The sequence below is a fragment of the Ascaphus truei genome, unplaced genomic scaffold (assembly GCF_040206685.1).
Source record: "Ascaphus truei isolate aAscTru1 unplaced genomic scaffold, aAscTru1.hap1 HAP1_SCAFFOLD_514, whole genome shotgun sequence".
Taxonomy (NCBI): domain Eukaryota; kingdom Metazoa; phylum Chordata; class Amphibia; order Anura; family Ascaphidae; genus Ascaphus; species Ascaphus truei.
In genome coordinates, this window is record NW_027456845.1 from 26,562 (window position 1) to 54,230 (window position 27,669).

Genomic DNA, 27,669 nt, shown 5'->3' on the forward strand with positions numbered 1-27,669 from the left:
CCAAGCAGGGAACATGAATAAAGATTGAAGTTGTACTATAAAACCTCCTGGCGCCCATCTTTTCCATTGCCCGGCCGACGACAGCCAGCACCGAGACCAGGTAAATCTGTGCTGATGGCAAACACACAGCTACCTCGGTGTAACCTCCCTAGGGAGCCAGCAGGGAGGTTACAGTAGGTAAAACATGCCAAAAATGGTCTCAATCCTCTAGATTTAACCATTAAACGTACCAATGCCAGGAGTGCACATTGGTCCATGGTTTGAGTTCCCCTTAGAAATATCAACATGTTTAATATCATCACCTTCATACTATGACCACTGTTCTCAAACTCATTAGCAGGATTTCCATTTTATAACAAACATCTCCGGTATTTAATGTGTTGCTGGTTCTTCTGTGGGCGGGGGGGGGGGAAGGATAAAAAACGAATGGGGAATAGGTTTATTTACTTAACTTCTAGCATGAAGCCGTGCGTATATCTCATGTAAAATTCCCCATTTTGTTTTTTCAACACCAGCTAGAAGTATTTACAAAGCGTTAGATCTGCAGATTGATTCACACTTTCTTGTGTAAACAAATGTGAAACAGGGCAGCCGTACCAGCCTCGGGATTCCTATATAAAAAAACAGTCATCATCGCAGCTGCTGCTGCAGCCTTCCCGGCACTGGACAACTCCAAGCTCTTAGTAAGAAACCTCTAGGTTGGGAGTGACTTCACCGTGTGCAGTGGGGCGGTGGAGCAGTGCTGTTTTACTAGCCAGGTCTCCGCTGAGAAAACTGTACAAAGACTGCACAAGTCGGTCCATCAGATGTTTAATCCCCTAAAGAGGAGAACTTAGATTAACTTCAACTATTTGTAAGAATCTCCAAAGGTGGACTCAGCTGTCTGTGAGCAGGGTTACTGGCTCTGCACTTCTGTAAGCCAGGATGTGCTGGAAAGCTGTGCAAGACTGCGCTTATAGTGCCCGGCGATGCGACGTCGCTCCAAAACTAATCCATGGAATCTGTTGCATGTGATTATAGTAAGCGCGACTGAGCGGCGGTTCGACGTTGCGACCAAAAATTTGGAAGCCAGTGAAATTTTTTTTAGAGACAGTTGCCACATGCGACTGTCTCGAAACCACTGCCCTCCTCCTTGGTGACGTCACTGGCCTTGTCGCCAGCGACGTCGCTTAAAACTAAAGTTTAACTTTCGCCAGTGGCGACGGCATCGGTCGCCATCGCCGGCACTATAAACGCGGCCTAATGCAGCAGGCATACGCTTATAGGGGTCCCTGTTACAATGGACATGAAGCAAAAGGTGAGACTGCGAGTGCTCATTTGCTTGTCATTTCCCAGAATCCCTGGCTGCAGTGGAAGCGCTGTATCCTAAGAGATAATGGGGAAAGGCAGGGTTGCAGACCTGTGTAAGATGTGTGAATGGGCTCAGACGTGAGATTTTTATTTGCTAAATAAAAAAAGAAACATTCAAAAACCCATTTGTTTAAGTTGTTACCACTCATTATTGCTGCTTCTTTCTTGTTACTTTTCCTTTCTGTTGTTTACTGAGGTTGTGAGATACAGAGATGTCAACATTAAAGTAACTAAATGAGCGAGACCTGCCATTCTGGAGAGAAAAAAAAACAGCATTTTAAGGAAAAAGTTAATAAAAAATATAACGTGAGCACATTCACATCTCAGGCAGCCCGGCTTTCCCACAAATATCTCTTAGCATACAGTGCTTCTGGGAAATGGCATGCAAATTAGCAAAATTCACCTTTTGTTTCAAATCCATTGTAACATGAACCCCTATATTGTATGTCTTTATTTATATAGCGCCATAAATGTACATAGCGCTTCACAGTAGTAATACATATCATATAAATAACAAATAATATAAATAACAGGTCATGGGAATAAGTGCTTCAGACATAAAAGTAACATTAAGGAAGAGGAGTCCCTACTCCGAGGAGCTTACAATCTAATTACAAGCACATGCGTGTCGCCTTGCAGAGCTTCCTGGCACAGGCTGGGTTACAGAAGTGCAGAGCCAGTAATCCTACTCATGGAAAAGTACTAATTTATGTCACAGGACAGTAATATAGGTGAAAAGGGATTTATTAGAAAACTATCAACGTTTCGGTCCCTCCAAGGACCTTTTTTAAAGATAGGATAATGCTTGCTGATGACTTTCCAGTTACATTTATGATACAATCCACCCAGGCAAGTTTTATATTCTATGTGAGTGCCGCCATATAATATATACATATAATATATATTAGATACACATGGGAGTAGATATATAGATATATACACACACACTGTATTAGATACACATGGATGTATATATATATATATATATGCAAATATAACTGTATGCTCATATATATATATATACACTGTATTAGATACACATGGGTGTAGAGATTCTCTCTCTCTCTCTCTCTCTCTCTCTCTCTCTCTCTCTCTCTCTCTCTCTCTCTCTCTCTCTCTCTCTCTCTCTCTCTCTCTCTCTCTCTCTCTCTCTCTCTCTCTCTCTCTCTCTCTCTCTCTCTCTCTCTCTCTCTCTCTCTCTCTCTCTCTCTCTCTCTCTCTCTCTCGACGCGCACGCGCGGTGGGCAGTGTCACGTGCTACAGAGCAGCACACTCCCTCCTCCCCTCTCTCACTTCATGAAGTCACCGGAGCCGGACTTGACCCGGAAGCGCTCGCTCGCGCTGTCTCCTTTTCCGGTGCAGCGGCGGCGGCGTGTGAGGAGGCTCCGCCATGAGTGTGCCGGCTTTTATCGATGTGACGGAGGAGGATCAGGTGGGGAACCGGGGAGGGAACCTGGGGAGAAGGGGGAACCGGGGAGGGAACCTGGGTGAAGGGGGAACTGGAGAGGGCGAGGGAATGCAGGTGGAAGCTTGGTGGGTTACAGGAGGAACCGGAGAGAAGGAGGTGGAAGCGGAAGCTGGGGGGGGGGGAGGCTGGTCTTGGGGGAGCAGAGGGTTCCCGGGTCTGTATGCTCCCCAGGCCTTTAGTATTAATAAACAAATTCTCATGTTAAAGAGGGTGGTTCTGGGCCCCATTGTCCATAATAATGTGATGAGCTGTAGGTGGGTTAAGGAAAGCAGAGGCACTGAGCCCCATTAACCTTTAGAACGCTTGGCAGTACATGCGAATAATACACACTTTAGAAGTGGTGTGGTGTCCCCTTTTTGCGCCTCTACCTTGTTCAGTCTCTCCCTGCCCCCCTTACTGTGTTCTCCCCTCTAAACACTTCCCGAACTGATGTTATGACACTTTAAAAAAAAAATAGAAAAAGAGTCTCCACTGATCTTCCAGAGATTATAAAATGTATTACATAAATTTGCCACCGGACTTAAACATTGCTGCTTGTGCAATAAACTTTCTAATCTTTGGAAGCCCAGTGGAGCCTCTTTCTATCACTGATCTACGTGTGACTCTGAATGCAGCAGGACCCTTGTTGCTGTGCACTCGTCACGTTTTGTTACCTGGTATCGTGACTGCACCTATTATGGACTAATAATGTAACTTTTGACACGTGGTTGCTATTGAAGTCTCATGTGGGCAAGGTTGCCTCCTTGGGCCTGTCCGGCATGTGGGGGGTTAAGCTGTGCAAACCTTCCCAACTTCTGCATGCTGGGGGGAGGGGGCAAGGAAATTATCATCTTTTGCGTATGGAGGGATCCAGTTGTTTCTGCCTCTTGTGTAGTTGTGAACTGGGCATCTCAGACATTTTTGAAAGCTGCCGGCTATCGCTCAAATGCTAAGGAAAACCAGTTTCTATTGTTACCCTTGATGCAACAGAAATAATATTTTGGGAACAAAACAGGTCAAACACAGTAAGAAAACAGTTTTAGAATGAAAGGAAACAGCCAGTCAGTGATATATTAGGGATGGGGTTTGCTGCTTTAATCCATTGGATGCCTGAGGTTTGCGGAGCTTTTCAGTGTATTGCAGATCCTTCTGGTAGATGTGATAACCATTCATTGAACCAGCTGCCTGCTTCCCTTGCTATCTGCTCTCTACTGATTAAACCTGACGGTTTATAAGTGAGACCAGTCCGCTGTGAATACATGTTATTAGTAAACACAACTCTACCCATTTCACTTAATGTGAATCCTTATTTATTGTTCTCGCAGTATAAATGATAAACTTCTTTCTTATAGGCTGCAGAGCTCCGGGCTTTCCTGAAGTCTAAAGGTGCTGAGATTTCAGAAGAGAACTCTGAAGGCGGTCTCCATATAGACTTGGCTCAGTTAATCGAGGCTTGTGATGTCTGTCTAAAGGACGATGATAAAGGTTTGTTTTTACAATTTAAAAAAAGAAACTGCACAACATTGCTTTTCGACGTTTGAGCTGGAACTTTTCCCATTGTCTGTCAAGCTGCACCCATATCCAGGTTGTAAAAGAAGCCAGTTTAGATTTTATGTAATATTCTTTAGAACTGGTGACTGGTGTAATGTATCATGCTAAGAATTATATATTTATTTGTTATGCTGAAACAGTTTCCCCCATTTCTTTGAAACTGAGGCCCATTACTCATATAATTGTATGGCAGTAAAGACTGTCCTCATATAGAGCTTTTCTGTTTTAACGCACCTAATCCCGACGCTCTGCAATTTGACTTTTTCAGATGTTGAGAGCGTTATGAACAGCGTGGTCTCCCTCCTCCTGATCTTGGAACCTGACAAACAAGAAGCGTTAATTGAAAACCTGTGTGAGAAGTTGGTCAAATCTCGGGAAGGTGAACGTCCATTGTTGAGGCTGCAGCTGTAAGTGTTTCTTATTCCTAATATAAATGGGGAGGGGATTACTTTGTGAGTTTGTAAGGCTTGTATATATGCTCCTCATATGAACAGGAAACTTCCTGGGCCTTTGTCAATGTGAGCATAGCATGCGGAGATCTAGTTTACAGGAGTGTAACTACCCATGAAGGAGCAAATAATGAAATGCCACTGCATACAGAGAATATCCATCCGATACAAAACAAGTTTTTTTTTTTGTTTTTTTCTTTGTTTGGTAGAACTGCATGCTCCTCCATAATATATACATATCTCTACCTATTCTGGGCTAAGCCACGGAAATAGGGAACCATAAAATAAATGTAACAAAGCCACAGAAGTGACCACATAATACCTTTGTGGCATCTTCTTTTGCTGCGTCATGAGCTGTAAATGTGGTTCTGAAGAGTTGGGTGGTTGACTATATATTTTGTGTTCTGTGCAATGATGTTAACAATGACTTGTGCACCCATTTTTAGGCTGAGTAACCTGTTCCATGGCATGGATAAGAGCACCCCTGTCAGATACACCGTATACTGTGCCCTTATAAAAGTGGCAGCCACCTGCGTGGCTATCGCATACATCCCGGCCGATCTGGATCAGGTAAGTGATCATATTGTTGTTCGGTGTCAGGGAACTTCTGGCTGTGGAAAACAGATAGTTATTAAACTAGTGACCCCAGCAGAAGGCAGAGCAAATGTAATCAGCTACATCAGCTTATTCAAAGACGTCATTCTGGTTGTGTTAACCCCTAGTCTGCCAAAGGGCCCAGCAGTGAATTGTTTATGTACTTTATATGGACATGAGTAAGCAATTCCACTTTTGGGGCACAAATGTACCGATCATCACACCCTCTAAAGGGGACAGTTATGTTTCTTATTCGCAGTTTGGCAACATGAGGTTCATGGAGATCTTTTGAAACAAGATCCCTATGGAATTAAACACAGAATCTTGCATATCCTACCTTTTTTATATCACTTCTCCATGGGACTTATCAGTATTATGTACGGAAGGTTTCTAACATTCTTGCTAATACGTAGTGTTTGTCACGTTTGTCTTTGATTTGTTTTCCTTTTACTGTCCGCACTCCATGCTTTGTGTCTCTTTAACTAACGAAATGCAAGAAATGAACACATTCAAATACAGGCAGTACTCGGTTATCCGACACAATGCGTTACTCAAAATGGCGCTGTAAAGCGAAACGTTGTAAAGCGAAACACGTTTTCCCATAGGAACACTATTTAAATGAAAGGTTCCGTTCCTGAAGGCATTTTTAACACTAAAATACACCAAATATTTTATGCAGACAATAAGATATGCAGCACACACATAAATTATATAGTGTATATACTGTATTATATATATAATATAACATAATAAATAATATATTATATAGTATAATATATATATATATATATATATATATATATATATATATATATATATATATATATATATATATATATATATATATATATATATATATATATATATATATATATATATATATATATATATATATACATGCTCTTACGGCGCTTTGCAACGTTGTTTATGTGAATGTGTATATATATATATACACACATACACAACGTTGCAAAGCGTCGTAAGAGCGTTGGATAAGCCATTTTGGCGTTGTAAAAATGAACATAGGTATGCATTGCATAGCGTTGGATAAGCCATTCGTTGTAAAGCGAAGCGTTGTAAAACGAGGACTGCCTGTACACCAACACGTTTAGGATAATGAATTATATCTCTGGTGTCACATGATACTTTTAATTGTATGAAAACGTTTTGCGACCAACATGGGTATCTGACTGATTTAAGACATTCCTTTTTTTACTAAACGTATTCCTCTGACCTTGATTCTGTGCAGGTTCGAAAATGGATCTCGGACTGGAGCCTCAGCACAGAGAAGAAACACACCCTTCTAAGACTTCTTTATGAGGCACTTGTTGAGTGCAAAAAAAGGTGTTTTCTCTAATTCCAGATGTAAATAATGTAATGTTTCTGACCCTAACTTCCTGTGCACTCCATCTTAAAAATCTTGCTTTTATCTAGTGTACTAAAGGCAGTAACAGGATTTATTATTTTTTAATCACAAGCATACAATTTATAAGTTTATTTAAAAATGTTTTATTTATTTTAAGTTTATGCGTACGGTGAGTGGATAATTTGAAGGGGTTTGGTTTGGTCTGGCTACTCCCTTTTCTCTGTCACTGTGTTTAACAAATGTTTTCATGGGCAAAACCTTGTTCTCTTCTCTACCATCTCTGTTAAGGACATTATAGGGTCAGACTAGAGCAGGAGCGGCCAACACCGGTCCTAAAGAGCCACCAACAGGCGAGGTTTAAAGGATATCCCTGCTTCAGCACAGGTGGCTCAATCGTTGACGGGCACTGATTGCGCTACCTGTGCTGAAGCAGGGATATCCTTCAAAACCTGTTGGTGGCCCTTGAGGACTGGAGTTGGCCGCTCTTGGAGTAGGGGATACACTTTATTGACAAATACACCCCCCACTCGGAGGCCTCGCAGAAAAATAGTTTGTTTTCCAAGGACACAATAGCAGGCAAACCTTTCCTTTAAGCATGGTTACTCTTGTTTAAGGAAGACCATTAGATAGCCAACATAGAAACGTTGTAACAAGTTTGACAATCGGGGATTGCTCCTTTAACGTGTTTTGCACTATAGTCACCTGACTGACACATGTCTCTACAGTGGGTTAGGGATTCTCTTTTAGCACTGAATAAAGGTAATGGGCAGCCCATACAAACGCACGCAGAATTACTGACGCAATGGATCCCTGTTCTGCAGAGCTTGCTATGCGGGTGTATCCAGTAATAAATACAGTAATGGGTTTCAAGACACTGGTTTTATAGGCGGCTGTGGCTGCTCCACAATGTGTTTGTGTTACAGGGAATAGGGAGATGTTAAGTATAAAACGGGGTTCACAAGATGGGAAGCATTACATGGGCAGGGAGAATAAAAAGGTACGTCCGCATTGTTACAGTAACAAGTGAGGGGCCAGTCACAGGTCTGGGGCTCTGTAAGAACACTAAAGCCACAAGAAGGACTTGCACCCTTTGGCCCTGGCTCAGTCTCCTGCATCATTGGATACGGTCCTCTGGGAATCCCACAGCAGCATTCCAGCTAAAGTAATGTCTGTGTAAACTGTCCAGTGTTTAACCTGTACGCTGCTGAAGGATCATGCAAACCCCAGAATAACACTGAACCCCCAAAATAACCATAAGTCTGAGGCATCCGTTTCTGCTTGTCACTGACCCTTATTACTGTCTCTGGTTAAAGAATGGTTGCATGCATGCATGCATGTATTTTTCTACTCATTAGAGAAAATGGCCATCTTTGTAAGGGGCTTTAGAGTCATTACCGATTCTTTATTCTGACTGACCGTGATTTTCTGAGTAATGGTAGTAATAAAAGGATTCTGATAACTTTCACTTGCGCGGTCATCCACATTAAATGTTTAATTGTAACCAGAGCTAACACAGCTTAAATGTTTCTATTTTTTGTTACTACATATGGATGGGTAACGCTGCGGTCTTATGCCTCATTTATAATATGGTAATTTTGTGCAACTGATCTATCGCGATAAATTGCTATGCAGTGTAAAATGGCGTGTTCTGAGGATGTGGGAAAATATGTGTACCTCTAATGCAGGGGGGTGAGAAGCTCCAGTCATCAAGGGCCACCAGGTTTGCAGGTTTTCCCTGCTTCCGCACAGGTGGCTCAATCAGCTTGCACCACCTGTGCTGAAGCAGGGATATCCTACAAACTTGCCCTGTTGGTGGCCCTTGAGGACTGGAGTTGGCCGCTCCTGTTCTAGTATTTGCTATTTTTTATTGGCATTGATGTGCACAGATCCCGTCCAGTTTATGTTGAATCTCTAAAACAAAGCAATTTGTATCTGCATCAACACTAATGCAAATAATTTCTCCTTAACAGTGATGACGCAGCAAAGGTAATGGTGGAGCTGTTGGGAAGTTACACCGATGACAATGCCTCCCAGGCCCGCGTAGATGCTCACAAGTAATTGTTTCCTCTTTCCCCGTTTTACTGCAGAGTATCAGATTTGTGCATTTTTTTCATGTGCTCTACACCGTGTGGGCCTTTGTTTCCTGCCGGTAACCTCTTCTTAAGAGTTTTCTCCGCACAAGTCTTGTGCTCTGGCTTTCCTTTGCTGCGGCTTTCTCTCCTGCCACCGAACCCTTTTTGTCTTGGTTTGCCTCCGCCATATACCTGCTCCGAACAAAGCGGTGCGTTGTATCAAGTTATGAAACCGGAGGATTTTGATGGATGACCAGACTACACTGTCTAAAGCAGGGGTGTGCAATGCCAGTCCTCAAGGGCCACTAACAGGCCAGATTTTCAGGATATCCCTGCTTCAGCACAAATGGCTCAACGATTGGATATCCTTAAAACCTGGCCTGTTGGTGGCACTTGAGGACTGGAGTTGCCTGCCCCTGGTCTAAATGGTAGATGAAAAGGGTCATTGACTTTTTTACAAATACATAAGCAATGAATGAGTCTTTGCTTAAATATACATCAATGTCCTTTTTGATGCAAAACTGAAGTATACCTTTCTGTAAAGCCTCTCTCCCGTATTCTGACGACGTGGTTCATCTTACTGGATTAACACTGTTTATGAGGTCGACGGACATGAAAAATCACTTGTTCACTCTTTTTTTTCGTTAAGGGGTATCTATCGTCGTTTCTTGTTTTTTAGGTGCATTGTGAGGGCATTAAAAGATCCCAAAACATTTTTGATTGACCACCTGCTTGCTTTAAAACCAGTGAAATTCCTGGAGGGAGAACTTATTCATGATGTAAGTAGCAATTATATCATTTCCCCCCACTTGGCTATATTTTACTGCAATTGGTCTTTATTTCAGTTGTATTTGTTGGGTAACGCATGACGTAAGCTGCAGGGAATTTATCTTATGAAAATATGGACATGTATTAAAATAGGGAATCGCCGTTCTACATGTTAAAGTGTAATAACTAGTGACAAATTGGAAAGTAAATTTTTGTTTCCGTCTTGAAGCTCTTGACAATATTTGTCAGTGCCAAGCTGTCGTCGTATGTCAAATTTTACCAGAACAACAAAGATTTCATCGACTCGCTGGGTAAGCAAAACATTCACATTTAGCACATCATAAAATGTCTTCCTTATTGTTGTACAATGAAATTTTACATGTAGTATATAATGTGAAATTCTAGATTTAGTGACTGCAGGTAACTAAGCTTTATATTTGCTTTGCTCAAAGTGTGGTTGAAGCAGCCGTCCAAGCGCCAGGGTTGTTTTATGTTTCTCTTTAAATGGGTTTGAAGCCGGGGGTCTCTAGATCTTAATTTCAGCTCTGGGGGACCACCTGCTTCCCGAAATACTTGCCTCCTGTAGGGGGTTGCCTGTATCTGCAGCTTAAAGTTCCTGGTCACATGGGCCAATAGGAAGACACAAGCGATGACATCACGACTTCCTATTGGCCCGTGTGATGCCGGACATTTAAACCGCCCTTTCAATAACCTCCAACTAGCCCAGACGGAGCGGCTACCAGCCCCACCTCCCACCCCCACCTACGGAGGTAAGTATCTCGGGAAGCAGGAGGTCCCCAGAGCTGAAATCGACGTGGTTCAGCTCTGGAGAAGACCTCCTGCTTCAATCCCATTTTAAAACAATAATAATGTTGCTTGGACTGCTGCTCTCAACCAGAAGTTCGAACACTGAACTTGTGTTATTTCTGTAGCATTCTTTACCTCAAATTAGTACTAAACATACTTTATTTAATTATTTTTTTTAAATAGATATAGATAAGCTGGTTATAAGCGCTTCATATTATGAAAACATCCAATGGTAACATCATATGGGCAGCTATTTTTTTTGAAACCGTTCAAAAAAAAACACATTTTTGAATTCTAGAAAAACATTGGAATGTCATGAGAAAAGAAAAGGCAATAAGTGGTTATATATGTGTATGTATGTATATATTATATCTCTCTGATTGTGATATTGAGTAGGTGTTGCCACATTCTGCAGCGTGAGATTAAGCACCGTATCAGTAGAATGAAAGTGAAGTCAAGTAAGCTTAAAGTGCTGCAAATTGTATTCCCATTATAAACTTTGCAATCCAGGCTGTTCCTGTTAATTTGTTTCATAGCATGAATCTGCCTGATGGAATGTTAATGTCAGCAACCTCCTTTATTTACACACTAAGGGATAAGGGAGTTGTAATTAACACTTTGACACTCCCCCATTCATGTGTAATTGACTGTTGCAAAGGAGCACAGGTCCATAAGCTATTGCATGCATTAAAATTAAATTTTCCATATCGCCCCTTTTTAGGCCGGGGGTCAGAGCCAATGCCAGGCATGTTAAATGATGCGTTTCTGTATTGCTGCATTTAGATTCTGATGGCTAAAATTGAACGCACGCTTTCAGGAAAATGAAAAACTTTAACTTTACCGGCTATAGGGAAAAGTGCATTGTAAGGCCATTCTGTAATGACCGAAACACCAGCATACAACAATGTTCTGTATTTTGTGAAGAAGGGACATACAGTTAGCGGTTATGTGGTCCAGGCACGTAATGAGTCACATACTACTAACACTATTACCTATCACTATTGCTCTAGATGTCATCTAGTTTCATGCTAAATGTTTTATTTACCTACAGATTTCTATATAATTTATTTATTTTTTATTTACGGCATTTGGTCCATGGTGTCTTCCGGAGCTGAACAGCAGTATATATTTAGCTCCGGGGAGGCAGCCAATTCCGAGATACTTAGCGGTTTAGTTGCTGGTGTTCGTTCCCTCCTGCATTTTCAAAGATGGTGCCCACGGTCATCCAATAGGAAACAGCCATGTCACCCCTCATTTGCGGCTTCCTATTGGCCCGCAAGACCTGCAGAATTTAGCAGCCATTTTGATTTCACGAGAGGGAACAGAAACCGTAGCACCCAAACTGGCAAGTTTCTCCGGAAACGAGGGGGTCTGAATCTAATAGTGAGGTTCAGCTACGGAGGAACCCCCAAACCCCCATTTTACATGAGGTAAAATCAATCAATAAAACATGTAGGCAGGATTGCTGCTTTAATCTGAAGGAACAAGACCAATATGGCAAACGTTTTCTTTCTTGGTTACCAATTAGAAAGAGTTATGCTATCGATTTTTAATCTGACTCGCCCTAACATGTACGCACCCACTATCCCATGTTCACTGCAACCTTTTTGCTGTAAAAAGTTAATTAGCCTCTTATTTGTTAATTGGGGTAATGTGTACTAATTCATTTTATTTGCTTGTAGATAATTTTTGTTGAAGCCATTTGACCATAGTTGGGTGTACCTCGTTGATTTTAATTACGATGAGCACTTTTTCATTGAATCTCTGCCAAATAATGAGACCTCATAATTGCTGCTAATTAACACACCATGTGGTGTTGATTCGCTTGTCATTGTGTGCGGTAAATGTGAAACTTTTGCATATGTTCCCAGGGAAATAAAACATTTCTTAATGTTGATCGACTGCTTTTCTTCTGCTTGTTTTTACCCACTTATTTACCCACACACGAGCGTTACAAACATTAAATTATACTTGTTTACGATGTCATTTGTAGCAGTGAAAGGAAACTGGCAGATCTCCGAAATACCAGCCTTTCCTAGTTACTTAGCATTTCCCTTTAAATTCTGCTGTACAGTACTGCGGTTGTACAAAATTGCATTGTATTAACTAGTTTAATGCCAGACAGCTGAAATGGCCTTCCAACACACGACTGAGTAAATTTTTATAAAGGGACTTGTATATAAAGGCAAAACTGGTGCTAATCTGAAACGTCATTTATCAAAGAAACAAAATCCTGTTAATCAACAGGATTTTTACCTTCACTGTTTGTGCCCCAGAATTGCTACCACTTTTGCCTTGATTCATATACCCCATAATGTTTTAGGTGCAAATATTTCAGGCCACTCTGATAATTGCCCTTTAGTAGTGCAGAAGTTATGGATAAGTGCATTTGTTTCCGGAAGTTCAGTACTTCATAAGGTAAAAGTAGAATCTGAAAGTTGTGCCTAATTAGGGTAGCGTTTTTAATATATTCTTTCTCTTGTGATTTACTCACCACCTCCCTGTCTGTTGGCCCAAATGTCAGTTGAAGATATCTCTTAAATACAATTAGAAATATTCAGGCGTAAGTGAAGTTTCTTTTTTTTTTTTTTTGACTGAATGGTTATATAAAAGTTTTGAATGTGGAAGTCTTTTAAATAAATGTTGTTTTCCTCCAGTATCTAAATATTTAACCTCCAAGGATCGTGTGCTTTTGCAGGTCTGGCTCATGATCAAAACATGGCAAAAATGCGTCTCCTTACCTTTATGGGGATGGCGGTGGAAAACAAAGAGATTTCTTTTGATACTATCCAGCAGGAGCTGCAGATTGGGGCGGACGAGGTGGAAGCTTTTGTAATTGATGGCAAGTGATCCTCTTTGTATCTTAATTTGTATGCAGCCCATTTTGCATTTGGGAACAGTCAATAGACCATGTAATACAATAATCTGTATTATTACTTAGAGGTGACTTTAAGTATGAACACTACTAGTTCTGTTTTTAATCTTCTTGCAGTGTTTATCCAGGGATTGGGGGTATTTTATCCTTTTAATTAAAAAGGGCAGAGTGCTAAAAGTAAGTGATACGGGTTTGTGAAACTGCAAAGGCTTTAGTGTGTGGGCACAAATAATATGCTTAACCTTCACCTTCAAAATATTTGCTGCATTTTGCACTGAATTGTAACAGTATATTTGCAAACTCTTAACCAACCAAACCAATTCTATTTCTGTGGCCTTTCAATACAAAGTTTAGTGGACAGGTTGCACTGTAAATCATGTGTAATATATATTTCATTATGTTCAGTCTCTAAAATATTTGTTCCAGTGACTGTTAATATTTATTTTAATTGCAGCTGTAAAAACCAAGATGGTGTACTGCAAAATCGATCAGACACAGAAGAAAGTTGTTGTTAGGTAAGGCACTTAATTATGTGCAGCATTTTGCATGGCAATTTAGTATGTTTTTAATTATTTTACTCAACATGTCTGTTTTAATATTTTAGGAATACGCAAGGACAGTTCCCATTGTCTGCCTGTAGTTAAATACTGGCAAGCATTTTATTAAAGCCCAGACCTGAATGTGATTAGCTTATTTAATGAAAGTGTCCTATTTTCCAGCACATTTCACTTAATGGCCATAGTAACGCCTTGAATGCTAATGACCTGCCTGTCTGCATCAAGCACCAAACCAAGGATTTAAAAAAACGGGAACCTTCTTTTTGTATATAAATATTTTGTTCCTACAGTGTGGAATCTTGTTTGTTTTTGTTTGCTTTTTTTTACATTTTTTTTTTTTTTTTTAATAATCCTAATAAATGTGAGGTAAATGAAAAGAATTACTGGTGTGCGTTATAACATTTATTTTTGTTTTCTTAGTCATAGCACACACAGGACATTTGGAAAACAGCAGTGGCAACAGTTATACGACATTCTCAACTCTTGGAAACAGAACTTAAACAAAGTGAAAAACAGCCTCCATAGTATTTCTGACGAGTAAACCTTTTTATCCTGTTATCTTAACCAAATTAGCAGTGACAGTAAAGATTTCGGACTCTATTTTGATAAAGCATTCAATTTTACTTCCACTGGCAATTTTTTTTTTGAAATTGGTTTTAAGTTAAAAGCCCCATACAATTCCTAGCAGTTAAAAGGCCACCTAAACTAAGACTTTGTTTGTATACCGTCTGAAATAAACATGAGATATGAAAGCTTTGTTGTGATTTGTCATATTTCGATCTTGTGTAGCAGTAGCCTGGTACATAACTGTTTTTGTATCAGCAGGTATATTTTGATGCATGTAAATGGCATACGGCATTGAACTAAATTGCAATCTTCTGCAATATAGGGCTACATTATTTTTTATTTGTTTTCTAATGATCAGCGGCTTTGGGTGGGTTACATAGAGAAGGCATCATTTATACAAACCAGGTGCGTCAGTGGGGGTGTAAGAGACCATGGGTACAATATCTCCCCGTACTCACCCATATGTATATTTAATCCCGTGTATTAGTTAACGACAAAAACATTGTGTGTGCAACCAAATGAACATTTTAAAGAGTGCTAACTGACAAAGTTCTCTTTTGCATCCTTTGTTTGGGTGCTTTCTTCCAATTTTCTTTTCTTTGGCTTTCTCAGTCTTTGATAACTTAAAAACTTCTCAATTTCGTTGATCTGATCATGTAAGCTGGAGTGCGGAGACTCCTCTTCAACAGATGGTAACTCGGGTAATATTTTAGCCTGCTTTTCACAAGGCGTTTGAATGAGCTCGTGATTATGACCTGTTGGAATACCACTGGACGAACATGGTTTTGGATATGGCACAGATAGGTTTAGTTTTCTCGCTGTTTCCAACTGTGCCTGAATAGAAAGAAATGAGACAAAATGATTGCATTGCACTTCAGGCCACCCTGGCATTAAACAGGTTAATATTTAAGATCGTGCCTTGTAGACCAGAAGGCGTCCGCGCGTATTTATTTTAAGTTATGTATGTGCTGATGTGCACAGGGCTGCGCACCATTATTTAAACGGTGCTATGGCCCACTGAATTTCTGATAAAGGATACTCATTTAAAATGCTTTCCCAATGCATAAATGGCAGGGAACCAAAAATATTCTGGGCATTGGAAAAGTTACAGTAGTCTTAAGTGAACTAATAAAGAACTTGTATTGATACCTGAAGTTTATTTGTTCTATTTTATTTATATTAAGATTCTGTTCTTTCATTTAAAAAAAAAAATGTAGGTTTCAAGCAGGTTCTGCTAACATGTTGAAAGAATGAAGAGGAAGCTAGAAAATCCTTTAACTTCAAAAAAGTTTTTTTATTTTTTACTTTTTTTGGCACCTACAGAGTTGATGGGAAAAATCTCTTTGCTGGTAACAAAAATGCTTAACGGAAGTTACATCATGGGCTACTGATGAGCAGAAGCGGCCGCCGGGTGCTGCAGCGGCGGCTACACCACTGTTATTGGAGGAATTCCCAGCGAGTATAAATATAGAAGTGCACATAGCAAAGATTTTAGAAATGTTCCACACAAAAAAAACAGTGTGCCTAGCATGTGCATCCAAAGTCAAACTTCTTTGGGTTTTGTCACTGACGTGTTTTGATTTACTATGATTTACATTGAATTAAATACTTTTGAGAGTAACAGCATTTAGATACTTGACGATCCAAAATATGTATCTTACTTTAGTTATAAGTCAATTATATCATGTATTCCAAGTGATAATATGACAATTTCAACACAAATAAATTATACTCGTAAATTAAAAACATTAAGATATCACAAATACAATTTCTGTTACAAAACAGAAAAGTTTCACTTACAATGCACGTGCTGAGCACAACTTTTTTGTTTACATACCTCCCTTCCCTATACATACCTCCCCATAATCACTTTTTGATGTGTGCAAAGGTGGATCAAAGTTCACATTTTCCATATAATTCTATCAACATAAATGCAGAAACATTGATTTCTTGTTCCTGTGCACTCAAGAGTGTACAGGAACTATGACAAAAAGGTGGTGCACATTTCACATTACACTTTGGTAAAGATGTGGATGCATGATAAATGCATATATTTTAGTGTTAAGGGAGAAAGACCCACTAGCATGCACTCTTAACTGTGAGATGCGGCAGGGAGGTACATGTGAGTGGTGAGTTGAACCAAGTACTGATAAATCAATATGATCCTCCTACATTTATTTGTAGTTGGATACTGGGAAAATATATAAAATCACATTTTAGCACTTGCTAATTGCAAAAGTCTTCAGGACTGGGGCAAGAGAAAAAAACAAACTAAAAAAAAAAAATTTGAGCTGCATGAAACGCTGCCTAATGTTTTGGAGATATGCATGGTTTGATTTCTGTCTCTGTAATTGAGCATTTTCACACCTTCACTATCGCACTATGGTCCCTTGGTCTATAGAAATTGTATGAAATACATTTTAAATCTACTCTACAAAATGAACCACAATCCTTTTACCAAAACTAGCCAGATAGAACCTGCCTTATTTATCCCTAGCAGGTCTCTTCCTGCTGTTTGTGTCGGCCATAATTGAGAAAAACGGGGCCGTGGTGTTCGTGTTCTGGGATCCTCCAAGTCTTAAAGCATCCAGCTGCGTACTGGCTTGTCCATATCAATGACGTACTTTCACTCACAATCTATTCAGCAGTATTTTTTTGCATTGACTTACTTGTTCTTTTGGAAAAGAGGAATTCTGTAATGTCTGAGCCACTGCATTCCATTCTGCACTGTGATCTCTCTCGGGGACTGGATGGTTCTGCGCAGTCAAGATGTCAGCCACTTGTGTCATATTGATGGAACCTGATTGACAAACCGGAAATGGGAACATTAGTATATTCCCTGGCTACTAAAATTCATGAAATAAAACTTCTGTTTTTCCTCAAATAAAAAAACACTTTAGCTGAATCTATTTTCTGAATGCCTTTCACACGGGATCTTCAGAAGCCTTTGAAGAGTTAAAAAAAAAAAAAAAAAAAAAAATTCCCTCTTAATATGTGCATCAATACAATCCACGCTGATAATTAACTGAGTTGCTGATCGATCCGTTCTCTTGTGATTGATGCGGCTCGGGTTCTCCTAAAAGACTGCAGAGGAGTATCCTGCAGTCAGTGGAATGCATTTGCATATTAATATGACAAAGTTCTGTGGGGACGATCATGTGACCTGACAGTCACTAGATACAATTGGTGCACTGCTAGAGAAAGGGCCTCAAACAGGGGTGTGCCAGAGCCTGTTTCAGAAGAGGCAGGGGATGTGACTTTGTAAATGGCTGCTATAAAAACAAAAAATGCTTTGTTACATTATAATACATTAAAAATGTAATTCAGAGTTATTTAAAAATAAAATGTTACAAATATTTTCTCATAGTACAGAACTGATTTATTTAAACAAACATGTAGGCTATTGCTTGGCCTGCAGCTTTAAAGCAGAAATCTAGGGTGCATGTGTATTTTCTAAATATATTTGGTAATTATTTCTTTTTTTAAATTATTTAAACAGCAGTCCCCTGCAGCTGAACCATGGCACGCTAGGCTATGGGGATCCCCACCCCTCTTTCCTGAAATGTTTGATATTTAAATTCCTCTGCACTAATTCTTGCCTGGGAGAAACAATATGGTCACTGGGGTAAGCCTCACTCGGGTGGCCAGCAGAAAGCTGTGACATCATCATGAGATGACATTGCACCTCCCGAGTTGGGTGACCCCCGCAATTATATTTTTTCTTTCTTTGCAAATACTGGCAAAAGTAAAAAAAAAAAAAAAAATCTTGGTAATCATGGTGTGAATGCTGCTGTTCTACTGCAAAGAACTCCTTGGTTTATATAAAAGTAAATGGGAGAGGCGATAATTACTGCTTTAAGCCACTACATGATTGAATCGTATAGGAATAACCAATTATAACTCGAGGATTATCCATCTTACCTTGTTCTGCTTTGGTGCATACATTTTGATAAATCACGTTAGGCAAAAAAGGTTTGATTTCCGATGGGTATTCATGTATGTCTTTTGGAGTAAAGGGTAGTTTATCCATGAAGACTTTTACAGTTTGAGTGTCACTTCTATTTACTCTTGCTAGAAGCTTACCACATACATCTATTATCTCTTTACCATTCAATGTTTCAGAATCTGATTCTGTATTAGCGCTTATGTTTTGTTTACTACCAGATAACGTGAGTAGTGTTGGACAAGACTCCTCCAATGCTGCTGCTTTTCTGTTTTCTTTAGGTTTATAGATAAAGGGCTCCTTGGCTTCTTTCTGAACATAAAAATTGTCTGTTTTCACATTTAACTGTTCATTGGTTTGTTTCAACATCTGACTACCACTGACTTTGTGTCCTTCAACGTATAATTCTGTTTGGTTTATATCGCTTGGATTTCGCCTACCTGTGTCTGAATTCTCATTCTCTGATGGATTTGTTTTTTCCAAGTCTACATGTGATATGTTAACTGTTGTACCAGCCACATTTTTATAGTTTTCTAATTTCCGAGAATCCTGACCGTCTGCTGTTGGTACGACTTGCAAATATATACTTTTACGTAATTCTTCACTGTCATAACTAGGACTAATCGACATTGGAAATGCAGAAGAGCCTTGCTTTGGATTGAAGGCTTTGCTCTCCATTCCCTTTTTACAGGTAGTGTTATTAGTTGTATCACAAGACACATCAGGAAAATTAGAAGAATCTTTACAATCTGTAATAAAAGTACTGACGATTGTACGTTTTTCACTGGATTTGTCTGCCTCATCAACGGTGATTGCATTTTGCTCATCTGTAAAAGTCTGTTTATATGGAGGCAAATTCGTACATAATCCAGTAGGGTTTTCTTTTACCAGCTGTATTTGTTCTGTTTTATATTGTTTATTTTGATCATTATAGGAAGAAACTGTATTGAACTCCAGTGTGCTACATTTCTGGACATGGCTGTGATAGCTGCTTGCAGCCTGGGCCAGACAGGCAGTGTTGCTTCCAGCTGTAGAATTCTCTTTATCTGAGATGTGCTTGTTTATTAGTCTTTCTCTAGTTTCAGGAAACAATTTGGATTCTTGCTTGTGTGGCTCATTTATTAAGACACCTTTGTCGTGCTCTGTAGTGTCTGCCTTATCATGTATATTATAAACTACTTTACTTGTAGCATCTCCAAATTTATGACTGTTGGAGTCTGTCTGCTGACTTGCATCTCCGCTGCAGACAGCCGATGGTTTATTATTGTCTAGCAGCATCTTCTCTGATTCCACAAAGATTTGTGCTGGTATACCAGCACTGCATTGAGAATATATTTCTTCACATGCATCGTTTTTATTCAAACATGCGCTGTCAACTGGGATATCTTCACTGCATTTTTCCTTACATGTTTGTTTTCCATTTTCTTGAGCAGTTACAAAGTTAGCTGTCTCTCTACTTAAGTTGGACTCGTGTTTCTGCTCTTCACAAAGACTTGTCTTATCTCTTACATTGTAAACATTTTGAAGCCCATTTACATCTGCATTTAAAATACAGTTGACATGTTGAATTAAGGAAACATTACAATAAAGCTTTAAGTAATCAAACTTCACATACTGCAAACACACAACTGGTTTACTCCATAGCTGAAGGGTCACTGCAATGCATTGTTATTCTGGAAGCACTGATGTGAACACCATATACCACATTGAAGAGGTATAGGAAGAAGGAGTGGCTCAGTGAGTGGCACTGAGTTTTAAATCAGGGGAACCTGGTTCAGTTCCCGGCGTCAGCCCCTTGTGACCTTGGGCAAGTCACTTTATCTCCCTGTGCCTCAGGCACCAAAAACATAGATTGTAAGCTCCACATGGCAGGGACCTGTGTCTGCAAAATGTCTGTAAAGCGCTATACAAGAACATGCTATTATAATTATTATAGGTAATCATATACTAAAATAACATTGCCAAATTTTATTTTTTTTATAGGCATGGGCTTCAATATATTTTTTGGCATGTGAATATTTATTATGTTTCATTAAAAATGAACCCCGGCATTCACTTTCACATACAAGCAGATGCCTTCATTCCGACAGAGTATATTACACGCGATCCGGCGTTCCCTTTCATTCAAGGCACTGCTGGGTCTGGTACGATACGGTGTTACGCATCAACCAAGAAACAACATTTTAGCAAATAAATGAATACTACTAGATATACAAAATAGCACAAACACTTTGAGCTTCATTGTTCACTTGTTTTTGTTTACTGTACGTTGTCAATTTTTTGTCAAAAGACCTATATTGATCCTGTAACAGCTATTGATTTCCATTAATTGTACATAACGTAAACACACTAAATTTTAGGCTTACACATGTAATATATTAGGTTAGGCGGGGAAAAAATAATGATATTTATAAACCCTATTTTACTGACCGTTAGACACCGTTTCCTTGTTGTTTCCTTCTTTGCTTAGCATCTCTTTACCATTCACCTGGACAATAGCAGCATCTAATGAACAATCTTCCATATCTGGTTCTGCCATTTTTACCTCTGGATCATGTACAAGTCTATTTTCAACTTTACCGTATTCCATATCACACTGTTTACCTTCCTCCTCGTTAACTTTCTGATGCTCTTGATTCTTTGCACAGAAAATAGGTACATTAGAAATTAAAACAGCTCAAGTAATTTGCATTTTAAAGCAATAACAAAAAAGGTATGAGCTGACATCTTGTTATTTAAAGTTAAGAGTTGGTGACATTTTAAAAGGTCAACTGATCATTTAAAATAACTATTTAGACCAAAACAATAAATCTTCCAAAACCTTGCATGATGCAATATTTCAGCAGTGACTCACTGACTATGATATCACAGCAGCAGTACCGCAAAGTTTCAATTTGGGTTTTCTTACATGATTTGAAGGTGGTGCTCCAGATATGGTATTTTTAAATCCGGATACCCTCTGGTTACCAGGAAACTTACCAATTTAGTTGCTGGTGCTACTTACTGGACATTTAAATGGTTGTCCAATAGGAATCTGCAATGTCATCCCTGCTGTGATGATGATGATGATGATGCAGCTTCATATTGGCCCATCCGACCTGCAAGATTTGGCAGCCATTTTGATTAAACTAAACCTTTACCTTTATCAGTTGAACGTTTTCTATATCTTGACGTATCTGACACGACAGCTCACTGTGGCTTTGCTGGAGGTGTTTATATGCCTCCTTAATTGATTCCAACTCATCTCTTATTGCATCCGTCCCTAAATTCATGTCCTCTTCCTGCAATAAAAGAAGGTTACCTCGGCACACTCGCAGGATATCTCAGAACCTTCGTTCGTAGTGTCCTTTCGGTTCCCTGTGCTAGACCATGGTCGCCCTGCCCAATGACCACCTAGTTAGTATACAGGTTAAATGAAAAACAACTGCAAACAAGGGATTTAACCACTTCCGCGATATCTCCACGCAATAAGGCTGCGTCCCCACTGGCGCTGACCGCGCTCATGCTTGGGAGTGGTGACGTCACCAACTCTCTAAGCATGAGCGCCGGGTGTCCTGCCTATTTTGCAAGCGTGGACGGGGGGGCCTTGCAGGCAAGTTGAGCGCGCTTGAAAGTCAATTTTTTTGTCTGCTCAAGTGCCAAGCTTTGGTGAGCGTGCGTGCACCGCGTGAGTGGGGACTTCCACATAAAGACTGCAATAAGTAAAAGCGGCAAGCGCACAGCATGGTCAGCGCCAGTGGGGACACAGCCTTATTCAGTCCTCCATGCAGAGACAATAGATGGCCCCAACGGGAAAGGTAGACCTGACGAAGGGTCAGTTTGGGTTTTGCCCCCCCCCCCATCTGCCCTCCGAAACACCTTGTTTGCAGCCATTTTTTTGTTTATCCTCTTCCTGCAATACACATAAAAGATTTCCAAACTGAAAGTAGCAGGCAATCAACATTTTGATGTAAATATTTTCACCGTGAGAGACAACAACTGAAAAATAATCTATACGTTATGTTTCTTAGTTGAGTCCAAGGTTCTTATCACCAAAAGTCCCACGGTTTATAAAAATCAAAATGGCTGCCGATTGTAGTGATGTGCAGAGATCCTCTCATTCATTATCCGCTGCAGCTATTGGCCATTTTTCCTATCTGTAACTAGCGGATATCTTCTGAATTCGAGAGCACCCAGTGGTAAGAAAGCAGTGCGACTGCTCTGAGGCCCCCCTCCCCACTCCCCCATACAGGTAATGTTTAAAAGTGTGTGTGTGTGTGTGTGTGTGTGTGTGTGTGTGTGTGTGTGTGTGTGTGTGTGTGTGTGTGTGTGTGTGTGTGTGTGTGTGTGTGTGTCAATCAATGTACCCAGGAGCATCTATACAAAACACACAAAGAATAAACAATCTTTAAAGAAGGATGCTGAGAGAGACATGACACATTGCCTTTGACTATTTTCACAGTATTTGTTGACCCATCAAAGATTAAGACCTTTATGCTGATACGCCTACTTGTTTTTTCCAAGTTCCCAATGCTGTCTCGTGCTGTCTCTGGAGAGCAAGGAACTTTTCTTCATTTTCTTTTGCCTTTGCCCTTTGAAGCTCATTATCTCTTCCAAGAGTCTGCAATAAAATTAATTATCCAAAAAATAATCAATACCACATTAATGAATTTTGATGTGTTTTATGTTGCTTGGACCTTTTGTTTCTAACATGCTAGATGTGCCACACAGATCAGGGATAATGTGCCATCAACAATAATTTTCATAAATTAACAGAAAGGTGCTTAAAGTTTAGCTAACAGGAAACGGGGGAGTGCATAGAAAAGAAATGGCTATAAAAGGGTATAAAAACACTTGCCATTACTCAGTTTCACTGCATACGTTTTAATGTGTTGAAAAGGTAATATAGAAGGCAGAGCTGGGAAATCTGAAATGTAGCACATTGAAATCTTAGAATAAGGGCAAGAATGGAAAAATAAGGTAATAATTATTTTGGTGTGCCATATAGACTATTTACATAGATGCTTCACTATGTTCAGTTGTGCTATTTACATTTATTTCCTGTAAGATACTGAATGTGAAAGCACACTTCAGTAGAAGTTTTTGTTATGATGTACAACATGAGTTTAACACTGCCAAAGCAGCAACATTATTTCTGCGTTTACTCAACACTAGCTTTGCTGTCATGTTGATAAATTGACGTAATTCTGTATGAATCAACAGTAACAGTTCACACACATTCAGGTCCTTTTGGAATTTTTACTTAATCATATTTTTCAGCGGGAAGGATGAAAGACTTGAATCCATGACAATGAACTAATTCCAACCTTTACAAAATGTAAACAGTGCTAGCAGACAATAGATGTCAATGCATGTAACAAAAGAATCAATTATATTTATGAGCCTTTGCTTTGTTTTTGGACCCACTTCAGAGCAACTAGTCAAGTATGAAATCATAATGTGTAACCACATTCCTCTCTTCTTTACCTTTTGGCTACAAACTGTTGGACGATTTCTTGATTCAAATTTAACAATTGTTACAGCAAGTCTAAAAAACCCTTTGGTTAATGCATCCTTTTAGAAACATCTGAACTACATGGGAAGAATGTTACAAGCAATAAAATCACAAGGCTGGCTCAAAACTATACTTTATTTCAATTTGAAAAGCAATATATGTGTATATTAAATACATTTAATGCAATTTTGTTTGGAAATCACAATTTATCAACAGATTAATTGGAATGCTACATAATGTAATAGTTAAATTGTATTGTCCAAAATACTCGACCTAAAAATGGCAATCGTATATAACACCTTCGATAGCTACCTGTATAATATGTCGAATGCACAGAGGTCCCAGAACACAAGCAGAACGCCCGCAATTTAAGATGCATAAGGGTTGTGCCATTTTACTAGCTTGGTGCCTAATGTATTGACCTCAATATAGATGCACAAAGAACAGAAAAACACAACTTTTGGGGTGGAATGAACATCCCTTCGACAGGTACCCCTTTTATCCGTCTGTCTTTACTCTTTTATCTGTATAATGTGCCCAAGTTTCTATAGCCAAATGTATATACAGTGACGAGAAAACGTTTGTGAACCACTTAGGATTTTCACATATTTCAAACCTAAAATATTAGTCCTAATAATAGATAAAGATAACTTGATCAAACAAATTACACAAAAACATGATACTTTTTCAACATTTATTTATCCACAAATGATTAAATATTCAATATCCATGTGTGGAAAAAGTATGTGAACCTTTAGATTCAGAACCTGGTGGCGCCCCCTTGAGCAGCAATTATTTAAACTAAGCATTTCCTGTAACTGCTGGTCAGTCTCTCACATCGGCTTTGAGGAATTTTGGCCTACAGCAGGGCCCCGCTTCTCGGTGCTCCGCTTTTCGGCGATACGGTGGCACCGAGAAGGGGGTAGCCCTGTTGGATCCTAAGTCGCGCATGTGCCGAACGGGCGGTTGCGCCCGGCGCACATGCGCAGACCGCAGTGTGCGCGTACATATTGTAGTTTGCGCGCGCATATCGTAGTTTGCACGCACAGATCATAGGTCGCGCATGCGCAGAATGGCGAAAATGCCGGTTTGCGCATGCGCAGAACTGAAAATCGCCGGATCCGATTTCCGCCGATTTTCACTATACGGCAGACCCCTGGAACGGAACCCGCCGTATACCCGGGGCCCTGTTGTACTGTATTTCTCCTTACAGACCTGCTTCAACTCATTTCAGGGCTTCCTTACATGGACAGCTCGCTTCAGGTCCTGCCTCAACATTTCAATGGTGTTTAGCTCCAGAGTTTGACTAAGCCATTCTAAAACGCAGAACTTCTTCTTCTGCAGCCATTCTTTTGTAGATCTGCTTGTATGTTTAGGATCATTGTCTTGCTGCATGACCCACTTTCGCTTCAGCTCACGGACAGATGGCCTGACATTGACCTTCAGAATCTTCTGCTACAATGCAGAATTCATGGTTGTGTCAATGATGGCAAGCCATCCAGCTCCTGAAGCAGCAAAGCAGCCCCAAACCATCACGCTCCCACCACCATGCATGACAGTTGGAATGAGGTTCTTCTGTTCAAACGCAGTTTTGGTTTTCGCCAAATATAACATTTCTCATTGAGACCAAAAAGTTCTATCTTTCACTCGTCTGTCCAGAGAACATTGTTCCAGAAGTCTTGTGGATCATCTATGTGCTCTTTGGTGAACTTCAGACAGGCAGCAATGTTCTTTTTAGAGAGCAATGGTTTCCTTCTGGCTATCCTTCCATGAACGCCATTCTTGTTTCGTGTTTTTCTGATAGTTGAGTCATGAACACTCACATTAGCCAAGACGAGAGTGGCCTCCAGATCCTTGGATATTACTCTGGAGTTCTTTGTGATCTGGATGATTTGCCTGTTTGTTCTTGGAGAGATTTTGGTAGGACAACCGCTCCTGGGTAGTGACTGTGGTCTTGAACTTTCTCCATTTGTCTGACAGTGGATTGTTGGAACCCCAAATCCTTAGAAATGGTTGTGTTCACCCTTTCTAGACTGATGAGCATCTATAACGGCTTTTCTGAGGTCCTAAGAGATTGCTTTTGATCGTGGCATGACGTGTTTCCACACACCTGTATGGTAAAGACCAAACTCACAAAGTTTCTGATCCTTGTATAGGGTGGGGCTCCAAAACTCACACCTTAAGATCTACCTAATTATTTAAACACCTGATTCTAATTATCCCCTTTAATTTAGCTGATAAAACCAGGGTTTCACTTACTTTTGCACATACCCTGACTCTTAATTACTCATTGTTTGTCAAATTCATACATAATTTTGCTTCAAAAGTCATGGAATTGGTTAATATAAACCCTATTAGATATTTAAGAAAAGACTGGTTTTGATTCAAGCAGGTTATCATGGAAAAACTATGGCATGTCCGTAATTATCATTGAGGTTCACAAACTTTTTCCCACCACTGTAATTGTGCACTTTATGAAACTGGATTAAAGTTGGCATGCATGTTTTACCAATCCTTATGTGCAAGATTAGTTAATTATTGTAGGAGACAGATAAAGTCTGTGCTCCAAACACATTATCTAAAGTCATCGCTGTGGCATGGGGTAATAATAAGGAATATGACCTGATGTTCCTCTTTGAGTGTAGTCAGCTGACTTTCCACATGTAGGATGGTTTGAGTGTGTCGTTGAAGTAGCTCTTGCACATGATGCAAAGATCTCATAACCTCCTAACAAAGGAGCAAAATTAAGACTTTTAAGGCATTCAAATTTCACAATAATTTACACAATAGAGGAGACATACCCTAGTGTGCTATATAATTAATCCCTCATTGACTAAACTGCACTAGTTTTTACCTCGAGGTGGCACCTTTATAAGGAATATTGGAGTTAAATTGCAGTATAGGGTTCTATTACTTATCCTTGGGGGAAAAAAACTATATTCTTAAAGTTGGTAACATCAAAACATTAGCGAAAATGAGCATTACAACTAGAAGCTCAATGAAAACATTGACTTGGCACAATGCAAGAGTATGGTTTGCAGAAAGGCTCTTTATGTATTTCGTAAACTTGTGACTTGAGAAAATGACTACATATCCGAAAAGTATGGGACTATTACCTGCTTCTCCTCTGTGGTATTGAGATTTACTTCATAAAGCTTTTTGTTGATTTCCGTTTCCTTGACAATGACATAACGGGAAACAAAAGCGACACAACGTACTTTTAAATAATCCACCTGCAGTGTTCATCATAGCAGAAATATGAGAACTATACCCATGATGACTCGTAACATTAAATGCATTGAAATCTACTGAGAGTGATGCTCCTGTGATAGTATAATGAATAGACATTTCGAAACTTACCATATGAAGTTTTTGCTGTAGCTCCATCAGCTGCTGGTCTTTTTCAACAAGGCTGATGTTCTCTTCGCCTGCCATCTGCTGACATGCCACATTGGCCCTTATCAAGTCCAAAGTCAATTTCTTTACTTCCTTGAAAGAAAAGAAACTAGAATTATTTTTTATCTAAAATTTCAGGAACGGTGTACCAGAATTAAAACTTTCATTGCGTTGTACGTTCAGTGTCCTATAGACGTATAATGTACTCATCAAGGCCCCTATGATGTATGTTGCAATTTATCAGGGTTCTGCTGGCTCTCGGGGAAGCATTCGTGATCAGAACTGCACAGACGTGGCGACCGCAAACTAAACGGAAGGAGAGGACCCTTCCCCTTACATCAACGGAAACAGGAAGCCATCACGTGATTGCTCGGGAGTGATAACTGGGAGCTTTGTATAAAAACGTGTATTTTCCAAACAGATTGAAAGAGCA

General features: G+C 39.8%; 2 protein-coding genes across 2 annotated transcripts in view; one reads left to right on the forward strand and one right to left on the reverse strand.

Moving 5' to 3' along the window:
• Positions 1-2,634: 2,634 nt before the first annotated feature.
• LOC142485027 (eukaryotic translation initiation factor 3 subunit M) lies at positions 2,635-14,588 on the forward strand. The gene is made up of 11 exons (XM_075584259.1): positions 2,635-2,782; positions 4,150-4,282; positions 4,617-4,755; positions 5,244-5,367; positions 6,641-6,735; positions 8,728-8,811; positions 9,509-9,608; positions 9,827-9,908; positions 13,103-13,246; positions 13,734-13,794; positions 14,257-14,588. The coding sequence occupies exons 1-11, from the start codon at positions 2,741-2,743 to the stop codon at positions 14,375-14,377; spliced, it is 1,125 nt and encodes a 374-aa protein (XP_075440374.1). The 5' UTR covers positions 2,635-2,740; the 3' UTR covers positions 14,378-14,588.
• LOC142485026 (coiled-coil domain-containing protein 73-like) overlaps positions 14,405-27,669 on the reverse strand; it is a 61,537-nt gene continuing 48,272 nt past the window's right edge. The window contains exons 10-18 of the mRNA XM_075584258.1: positions 27,201-27,329; positions 26,957-27,016; positions 26,463-26,567; positions 22,836-22,946; positions 21,487-21,627; positions 20,777-20,984; positions 18,325-19,884; positions 17,073-17,203; positions 14,405-15,237 (exon numbers count right to left, since the gene is read on the reverse strand). Coding sequence (XP_075440373.1) covers positions 14,941-15,237; positions 17,073-17,203; positions 18,325-19,884; positions 20,777-20,984; positions 21,487-21,627; positions 22,836-22,946; positions 26,463-26,567; positions 26,957-27,016; positions 27,201-27,329 — 2,742 coding nt within the window. The 3' untranslated portion in view covers positions 14,405-14,940. The remainder of the gene's footprint in view (positions 15,238-17,072; positions 17,204-18,324; positions 19,885-20,776; positions 20,985-21,486; positions 21,628-22,835; positions 22,947-26,462; positions 26,568-26,956; positions 27,017-27,200; positions 27,330-27,669) is intronic.